At 47.9% G+C, this 10,098-nt stretch overlaps 1 protein-coding gene across 1 annotated transcript; it reads left to right on the top strand.

Annotated features, from left to right (window-relative positions):
* Positions 1-603: 603 nt before the first annotated feature.
* Positions 604-2,562, top strand: LOC146198349 (uncharacterized). Its single transcript, XM_084593801.1, has one exon. It carries the CDS (start codon positions 619-621, stop codon positions 1,906-1,908), a length of 1,290 nt encoding a protein of 429 aa, XP_084449927.1. The 5' UTR covers positions 604-618; the 3' UTR covers positions 1,909-2,562.
* Positions 2,563-10,098: the final 7,536 nt, after the last annotated feature.

Here is a 10,098-nt window from a genome sequence, read left to right as displayed (position 1 = left end):
CACTTAAAAATGTCAATTATCAGCCTCACATATCAGTTTCCAGTCCGTATTTTGCGAAATAGCTAAGGCAAGGTTTCCCTAATGTTCGGTAACTGGTCGGATGATAAATGACAAACTTCAGTGGACACGTTTGCTAACAGTTATGCTCAAGCCACGAACCAGCTTCCTGCTTTATACTTCGAGGCCTGAAATGAGTACTGGGATTGCCTTCTGAAGGCGTACACTGTACTCAAAGCACTTTGTAGCAGACAAGCATTTGTACAGTTTGTTAAATCGGCCGGAGGAGAACTACGATAGCTCTTCTGGTGATCTCAGGCGAATATTACTGCTTTAATTTTCAGGTAAAAATATTCAAGCTAGGTTTAATGCACTAAATTTGCACGTATCGGTATGTCGCGTGGAGCTGCCTATTCGCACATTCGTGTTGCGACTAAGGCAGGAGCGGCGCTTTACAACGAAATAGAACTGCATAAAAAAAGTCTGCGTTTTGACGGCATGTCGTTAGCAGCGTCCTCAAACAGAGGACACTGAACCCGCGCGTACGCTCGTTACGCGGTGACAGGCGTCGCGCTGCGTTGCAGACAGGTCCTGAGAGCTGTGACACGACCTGCGCAGGTGATGGCGGCCGCCCGCAGCAAGTCCGTCGAGGCGCCGCCCGACGCAGGCACCGCCCCTGGGCTGGGCGCCAGCCGAGCACCCACGACGCCACTGCGCATGCTCAAGAGGACGGTGATGCTGGAGACAGTCAGCAAGTCGGTCACTGAGCGCAAGGAAAGCACGAAGCAAGTCACGGATCAGGCGACAGGAGTTGAGCGGCGTCGTGACTCGCACATCGAATCCAGCACCACCGAGGAAGTACGCAGCAAGCGACAAGAGGAGACTGTCGAGTCGTATGACAGCGGACCGCTGCTGCCGCCCGCGGCATCGCAGCCGACGCTAAGCTCTCGCCCTCCAGTCTCCTCCGTAGTAACCTCAGTGCCCGACGTTGCGGAGACGTTGCCGCGCAAGTCTCCCCTGAAGCATCCGGTTGCGATCCGAGTTCAGGACGACCACCGGGAGGAGGAGACCTCAAACACCGCGTCCGAAGCTCCTCCAGGGCCCGTTCCACCTGTTCACACTTCCATCTTAAGAACTGCCTCAAGCGAAGACGTAGACCGGAAGCACGGTCTCAAGCTCGAGTTTCAGCAAGAGCCGGAGAAGGAGGAACCCGAGTACCAGCGTGCCCCTTTGGTGCTGCCACCTGCGGATTTGGCCTTGCGGGCCGCTGCAAGCAGCGACAAACCGGACGACGACGAGGAGGAGGTGGCAGAGCCACCCCCGTCTCGCTTCAACCTGAGGCGCAAGGACTCGATCGCCGTAGCCAAGCTACGGATGCTCCGGCAGGTCGAGGGCGGAGGCAGCAGCGAGGACGAGCTCGAAGAAGACCAGGGAGACACGCAATCTCCGGGCTCTCCGGACAAGAAGCATCCGGTTTTTCGACCGCCGACTGTTATCAGCATCGTCCCCGAGCAGGCTGAAGAGGCCTCGGAGGCACCCGAATACGCAGCGACCAATGAGGCTGACTCGGGAGGAGGCAACCAGCCATCGATCAAATTTTCTTCAACATCGGTGGCGCCGGCGGGGGAGCAGCAGACTATGACCGAGAGCAGCACGCACATCGACAGACAAGTGACGAGCAACGAAAAGGAGGAAGTGAAGACATATGCCAACGAAATCGTCACCAACAAGAGCACGGACGAGGTCATCAAGCAGACCACGTCCGAAGTGACTACAGAGTCCAGCCAGCTGCCTTCGACGGCTGTCGTTCCCCGCGAACCTTCAGGAGCTACCATCGTCGCTACGGTCGTTGACGACGAGTCGGCCAACGTCAAGACACCCATGGACGACCGCTCCAAACACTCCCTCTAGATTTGAACGTGCTGCGTTCATCGGTCTCCCGCGCAGAGGAGCATGTCCGCGTCCGCTTTTTCCAGTACGTCGGCGTCGTCCGCAGAGGCCTGTCTTCCTAAACACGCAAGTGCCTCGCTGCCTCCTTCGAGTGGGCTGTTGTTTTGTTACCGAGTCAGCTACTTCGCAATATAGAAGTTGTCTACCCCAACTACGTTTGTGCATAACGATGGCTAAAATTCATTTCTTGCGACGGGCGGATTAGCCCTACCTATGTGATTGCTGACTTGTGTATGCTGTGCAGGTGGCCCCAAGACAGGGTGCGTCCGACGGCGACGTTACGAGCCGTTACACGGAGGCCTGGGATTGATAGGATCACAAGATCTTCGCGTTACGCAGTGGATTCAAATTGTTCGAATAACGACGCTGCAGTTGGACGGTGTTGGAGTGGTGCGCTGCGGCTTCCGAAGGGCATCGATTAGGCAGAGGCGCAAGGCTGCGTTGATATCATTGAAGGCCGATATCGGCCGCTCGGCTCACTTGGATGACAGATGTGGCACGTCTACCAGTCACCATTGCTTAAATTTGCCAAAGTTAATGTGCGTAAATTTCGTTTTTCTTACTTCCCAGAGATAATAAAAATAAAAATAAAAAAATGATCGCTTCGGAGTTTAGTGATGTGCTTACGAATTGGACGAATGTGTTTGGTTTTTCAGATTACATGAAAAGTGCTTATCCGACACTGTAACGGAGGGTGGCTAATTTTTCTTAAAGCACGTTTTGAAATGTAAGTCGACATGTTCTATGGCGTACGAGTAAGGGATTGTAGTCAAGCGGGAATCGCCTACACTGACGGGTGCCCTTCGGAGCGGGCTCAAGGACGCAGGTGATGTCGCTTTGCTAATGAAAACATTTGTCTCGGTCGAATGTCGTTCAAAGAAATACAATAGCAACGCTTAAACCGTCTCCCATTTTGCATTCGCGAAGCTGTCAACCTGAACAGCAGGCCTCATCATATATACATACGATATATGATTGGCTCGTTGTGAAACACGGTGTGAAAGAAGCCAACAGGCATGGCCAGTGAAGGAGTAAGGGAATATATTCTGCACTTTTTATGTTATCATAAATTAGTAAAATTATTCATTTTCTGAGTGAAATGTAATTAAATACATGGTAGAAGGAAAATATTAATGATTAATGTGAACAGAAAAAAAGAAACACTAGGCGTCATCGATTGTTGGATATATATATATATATATCCAACAATCGATGACGCCTAGTGTTTCTTTTTTTCTGTTCACATTAATCATTAAGATATATATATATATATATATATATATATATATATATATATATATATATATATATATATATATATATATATATATATATATATATATATATATATATATATATATATATATATATATATATAGGGGGGGTAGAAGCTCATGTGGATCCGGCAGGGCATAAACGTACGCGAGATGACACACGGTAGAAAAAAACCAACCGTGTGTGTGTGTGTGTGTGTGTGTGTGTGTGTGTGTGTGTGTGTGTGTGTGTGTGTGTGTGTGTGTGTGTGTGTGTGTGTGTGTGTGTGTGTGTGTGTGTGTGTGTGTGTGTGTGTGTGTGTGTGTGTGTGTGTGTGTGTGTGTGTGTGTGTGTGTGTGTGTGTGTGTGTGTGTGTGTGCGTGTGTGTGTGAGAGAGAGAGAGAGAGAGAGAGAACCTGGTGGCTTCTAATGCGCAGTGCCACTTCCGTTCAGAAAAACTGTTTCGATGACAAATGCTCGGCTATAACAAAAGCGAAACAAATTTGGGACAAGTGGAGGCCAGCCATTTCTAGACAATACTCGGCTTTGCCAACCTGAAACTGGGTTAGCTTTGGAGCTGTTTTGAACTTGGTCTGTACGGGATGCAGGGGATTGGAATGCTTCTTGTTGGCTTTTATTCCTTACGTCAGGTGGAGATCAAGCCATAACAGTTTGAGTGCTGCTCCCAACTTATTTTCCACTCTTCCAAGAAACTCAGCGGGGCTGCCACACTCCAGGGAATCGTATAACGCGGTGAAAAATTTCTCATGATGCTTCGGGCTGCGAATATCAACGAGCAGCTTTCTGGTTATGCAAATATTGCATCGCCAGGCAATGGTCTCTGCTGGAGTACAGCATTCGACGTACTGTACATCTCAGACTTCGAGAAACGTGCGTAATATACGAGTATTGCTTGTCAGGAATGCCTTGTATCTCAAAGCGTGCGGTGTGTACACAGTAGCAGCGGTGAGGTTCGTCTCCTGCTGACCCGTGTAACCCAACCACGTAAGGCATGGTGTTACTCACGCCTTGCGTTCCATGCATTTGGTCAAGGAGTCTGACCGCGGCTGACTGCACAGGCGCTGAACCGCGTGACGTCGTCTTTGCCGTGAAAGCTTATTTTTACGCAGCATAGGTGGGGCTGGCCGTAGATGCTGCTTCTGCCCGAGTCCTCCAAAATGCGTAGTATGGTGAAAGTACTCTCAGGAACAGAAGTGCTCAGGGCGCGCCGGGCCGCCCCTTACTTAAATGCATCTCTGTGTGAACAGCGGGCATATTCGATATTCACTTCCGGAATTTTTACCGACTCGAGTCCCGCATCCTATTTTCTCGGGGCAGCCCGGAATCACCGTCCACACGTCAGAAAGCTGCCCACAAGGCGTTCGTTTTTCGTGTCTCGCAGTCCGCGGTCTGCTTGGGTCGGCCAGGACTATTTTTCTCCGGCATGCAGCAGGCAACAATAGCTCTCGAGGAAGTGAAGGGCAACGCTTGCGGCAATATTTAGTTAGACTCCGTGGACATCCAGTATACCCTTTTTGTCCCTGCAGACAATATCGTGCTGTAAAACATATCATGAGCGGCGTAATTGGCATCTGAGCAAATGTAAAACTTTACAATTCCGCATCTTCGCTTCCCCCTTGGTTTTTTTTTTTTTTTCTTTTTTTGAAACTTGGTGCACACAGACGCATTTCGATCCTCGAGCGCAGATTATTTGGTCGTGCTGTTCATAAGTTCTTCGCGTTTCGCTATTTGACAACGCTTGAGGCCTGAAAACATCCAGATGGACCGCTTGTGTGCTGGAGCAGCTAATGTTTTGCGTAAACGCTTTTGCAAAAGCTTTCGTCTGCTTTTTCATGCTGCCTGAGCGAAGCGAGTTGGACTATATAAATTCGGCCTTGGGCGAACTTGCACCTCGCATTCATGCTTGTCGTGGCCCGTTCGCGAACAGCAATGATTATTTGCGCCTCTGTTGTCTATGTTCAGTGAAAAAAATTCTAGAGGGCACTTTGGACCACTAAAGTGCGATGAGGCGAAAGCTATTATAGCGCGGTGGATCGCATCATTTCACTACGGCACCTCTATCTCCCTCTCTTGTTTCACTCCCGCTCTCCTCTTTCCTTTACGGCGTGGTACATGAGTCCGCCGTGGTGAAGGGTGGCAGTTCCTGGCCCTACTGGGCTGGGACGGTAGGCCAACGCCGCTTGCGGCGGGGGCTAGCCAGCCACCGAATTTTTATCTGTTGTAGGCCGTCATTGAACCCGCCACCGCTTAGGTGGTGGGCGACGGCTGTTGCGGCGCCTGTCTTTCTCTCCCTCTTCTCTTTCTTTCTTCTCTACTTTCTCTCCTGTGCGCACGAGGCAGCGGAGGTGGCTCAGCTACAAAGCCAGTAGCAGGCCTGTGCATTTTCTTTTCCTTCTTCCTACAGCCACAACAACAACAACAACAACAACAATTGTGACAGGTACTGCGCCTTGTCTATCCTGTAAATCAATTTCAAACTCCGCTGATGCCTGCTGTGCTAACGCCTCCTAGACATCTGGGTCTGCTTCTGTTTGCTGTGTGGTGCGGCGTTCGAGGAAGCGTCAAAGAAAGGCGCCGCACGGACGCCTGGATCGGACGCCTGGCGGGGTCAGCTTCGTCATGACCTGTCGTGACGGTACATCGCGCGCCCCTTGTCGAACACAGCCAGTATTTCATTGAACGCACCAAAATTCACCAACCTTCTATAATTCGTTTACTGGAAAGGAAAGGCGCCGTATCTGTCATTCGCGGAATCCCGCTGTCATCCTCACAGTAGACAAACTAGGGGAATTATGAAGAACGTTTCACGATTTATAAATTTGTTAACTCTCGCTCTCGAAAGCGTGACACCTCTGCTGACAATCTTTTGTCGACAACGATGAGGCCCTAAAGGCCTTAATATTCGATCTAATGAAACATATACACTGCGCGGAAAGGGCATAAGAGGGAAGTAGACAGGACAGGAGCAGACTGTCGACGAGTTTATTGAAGCTGCCCCTCATATTTTTCTCTACAACAATACGCATGCGCTCTAAACTGCACACCTTACACACAAAACCAATCACCTTAAGAAGCTAAGGAAGGCAATTTTTTTTTTTATTACGAGTGTACGTAAGGCTCACTGACACAATTATCGGCGCCATATCTGTGCATATACAAGGCTGCACAAATTTCTACCGCATTCTTTTCTTTGGCGCCGGTGATTATCTTTGTTTTCTTGAAAAGCGGCGCGCACTTTGTGTCGCAATATATGCAGTGCTTGAGCAAGTGCTGCCCGCAGTGCAATCCCAGGAAGCTGCTGTGTTTTTGTAAGCGTTTGTTGATGCAGCGTCCCATTTCTACCACATAAACGAAACCTCAGCTGAGAGAGATTTCATAAGCCCCTGCTGTAAAGCTGGGTACATACCTTGTCCTGTGGTTGATGCCATAGCCGGCTTTCTTTCGAGTGCCTTTTGTTGGTCAGTTGGAACAGACAGGACAGTTTGAAAGGCGCCAAAAAGAAAATGTCCACACCGAATACACCCCCACCCTTTTCGGACCATGTGAAGTCTTGTGTACATAAGGAACTCACTTCGGCCGCTCGCGGTATATTCGCATTAGCCGATGTGTTGTGACATAGGTTCTTAAGAAAAGACTCTGCAGCAGTTTTGAGATCAGGGGAAAACCAGTGGAACGTAGGCGAGACACATGAGCGGGAAGATTAATCAGCAGCCTCTGTGATTAAGATTTAATGAGCCATTACCTCAAGCAGGTAGACTCAATTTTCCTCTTATCGAGTTTTAAGTGTCATGAATAGAGTAAAAGAGCCTCTCTTGCCCCTGGAATGTACGGCTAACTCAGGAAGCTCAATCATTGAAGAACAATTTTAAATCTAAGCACCGAGTACAGTTTTGGTTGGTTGGTCGGTTTTTAGAGTTTAACGTCTCAAAGCAACTCAAGCTATGAGAGACGCCGTATGGAAGGCTCCGGAAATTTCTACCACCTGGGTTTAGAATAATTTTGAATCTAAGAACTGTAAAGGCGAGTTCACAAGGAATTCGAAGCCAAAATGTAATCTAGCGGCAGCCGTTTAAAAGATGCTAAAGCTTCTTTAGCGACCTCTTCCAAGTCATCCTGGGAATTAAGATGCAAAAGGATTAAAAGCTAACATATCTAAAAACTCATCAATGGAAATTTCACGCGCATTCTGGAAGATCATCATCCCTGAACGGTCAATACATTTGCGGTCTGTGAGGAACAAATCATCATAGGAAACAGAGTAAAGCAGTACTTCGATGTCTAGAAGCTAGATTCATAATAAATATAGTACACACGTGCCAGTGGCTGTGCGGGCTGATCGAGCGCAATAACTGTAAATAAAAAAAAAAAAGAAAACAAAACATAACTATGCGTGCGTGCGAGTTTTAGAACAGTAAAAGTATTAGAACAGTGGCTCCAATTTCTAACATGGAATACGCAGCGAACGCCCACTGTCCGCAGCTGTCCAACCCGGTTCATGAACCGATGGCACGAAAGCGCGACCGACAGGGCGTGCCTCCAGTGTTTAGAAAAGCAACAAGCGCACGATCAGCTCGCATCACCAGGGGCTCGCATGTTCCCTGTCGTGTTGCTTGTACTTGCACGTATGAAAGTGACCGTGCGCATTCACGTCGGCTGACCAATACCAGTAACGTTTTCATTTTGTGATGCAAAAAAAAAAAAAAAAAATTCCTGTTCAGAAAAGAAAAAAAAAAACAAATGTCTGGTTACTAGCCACGTTGTCCCTGCAGACAATATTGTGCTTTAAAACTTAACATGAGCTGCGCCATTGGCCTCTGAGAAAATGTAAAACTTTTTTTCTTTTATTCAGCGTTCTTTAATATAGTAGCTGTATTTATGTAGTTTGTTCGCGTAGGTGAAGGCGCCATCTTTATATCGGTTATGATTGTGCTCTTCGTGGCTCCGACTCCCTGTCACGGAGCAAGGCGTACCTCGACTGCAGGTAGCAGATTTCAAAGAACGGAGAAAATAAACAGAGAAAACAACACTGCACGAAGTTCTCATGAGGTAAGTGAATGTATATCCACCCTTGGTCCTTGCACTGCGAGTGACTTGTTGCCATTGACAGGTATTGAGAAACAGCACGCCCTGGATGCTCCTGATGGCGATATATAGGTGCCCACCAGTTAAGTATAGTACACACCTGTCGCATCGAGACCAATCAGAGTGGGTGCACTTGCGGTGGCAGGGCTCCCGGTACTCCGGTATCGCGAATGATAACACGGTATGCTAAAACCACAAGCGTGACCTTGCGAAGTGTTCCCCTCGTTACCTTGACCAAGGTTCTTTTAAATGTCTAATATGTAAAAGTTGATTTAAATAAAAGTGCCACCATCACCACCACAGCCCATGTTTCAGCGAACTTTCAAAATTACTAAATACACAAAATTCGAAATACAACAATTATGAACAAACTGAGGCACGGCAAGCGTAATTTGCTACAAGGTCTTCTAACTACATAGCCTACTAACTAATGCGCAGCAATTAACCATTTCATTGACCTAGCTGAACGGTTAGTGTAAGTGAGGAGTTCGAAGCCATGGAGCAGACAATCTCATATCAGACCACAGCGCGGTGGCTGGGTGGTTACAACTCTCAACTTCTGAAACCAAGGACGTGGGATTGAATCCCATTGCAGCGGCTGCTTTTCAATGGAGGCGAAAAGCAAGGCTCCGTGTACATTGCGATGTCAGTGCATGTTAAGAACCCTAGTTGGTCAAAATTCCAAGAGCCCTCTTACAGCGTCTCTTATAGCCTGAGTCGCTTTGGGACGTTATAAGCCACATATGAACTAAACGATAAAATGTCATACCAGTTTTTGGTAAAAATAAAAGCTCATTTTCTAAAGTCCAGCAGTGCAGTGAAATCCGGCTCATGATCAAGCTCGAAATCAAGCCTTAACCCATTAGACGCGCAAGAAAAAGTTTGGTGCAGACGCGACGTCGCTGATGACGTGTTCGAGTGACCACGAAAACGAATTCGAAATGCCTGCTCTACTGTATCGTGTCATGCACATTATTTGTTCCATCTAAAATAACGATCACGCAGTCGGCAATGGCTGTTCTTTTCCTTGCACTGTACTGCGAACGAAAAAAAAAAAAAGTAAATGTATGCACAGTCGCGCGCAAAGGTTGACAGGCCACGCGAATCGACAGAACTGAATGGCAGCTGGCGAGTTCCGACGGTGAAACGGCTGTTTTCGAGATATGTATAGGGCCCCTTGATATGTTGTTGTTGTTGTGGCTGTAGGAAGAAGGAAAAAATGCACGGGCCTGCTACTGGCTCTGTAGCTGAGCCGCCTCCGCTGCCTCGTGCGGACAGAAGAAAGTAGAGAAGATAGAAAAAAGAAGAGGGAGAGAACGACGCGCGCAGCAACAGCCGTCGTCCACCACCTAAGCGGTGGCGGGTGCAATGACGGCCTGCAATAGATCGCTTGCTTGTCCGTGAACTTCCGTCAGACGCGCCGTATTGTACAGAAGAAACAATAATCGTAGCGGCTCGCGTGAAGTTTCCACATTGACGCATGACTGTACATGACATGGCACATTAGAGCACGAAGTTGGAACTTGGCGCTGTAGTGACTGAAACATGTGATCAATGGACGTCACATTCCACTCAGCTCCATTCTCGTCTAATGTGCCCAGTCTTGGTTTTGTGCGAAAAAAAAAAAAAAAACAGCGCCGGATAACCATGCGATGTGGGCCTTTAAAAATGAATTTTTATTTTTTTTTCACAAACTAATGTGGTGATACCTTGTACAGTACATTCTTTGACTGCTCATTTTCACTAATCATATAATTAGGTTAATTAAACCTGAATTTGTGAGGTGTAGATAAC

Source organism: Amblyomma maculatum, chromosome 2, assembly GCF_055883805.1.
Source record: "Amblyomma maculatum isolate TAMU_Amacu chromosome 2, ASM5588380v1, whole genome shotgun sequence".
In the NCBI taxonomy this organism is placed as follows: domain Eukaryota; kingdom Metazoa; phylum Arthropoda; class Arachnida; order Ixodida; family Ixodidae; genus Amblyomma; species Amblyomma maculatum.
Note: the sequence above shows the minus strand (reverse complement) of the source record. Positions and strands in the feature narration are given on the sequence as shown.

Bases quoted from the DNA above. Each gene is read 5' to 3' on its own strand.
- LOC146198349 (XM_084593801.1), top strand. From the start codon at position 619: ATGGCGGCCGCCCGCAGCAAGTCCGTCGAGGCGCCGCCCGACGCAGGC.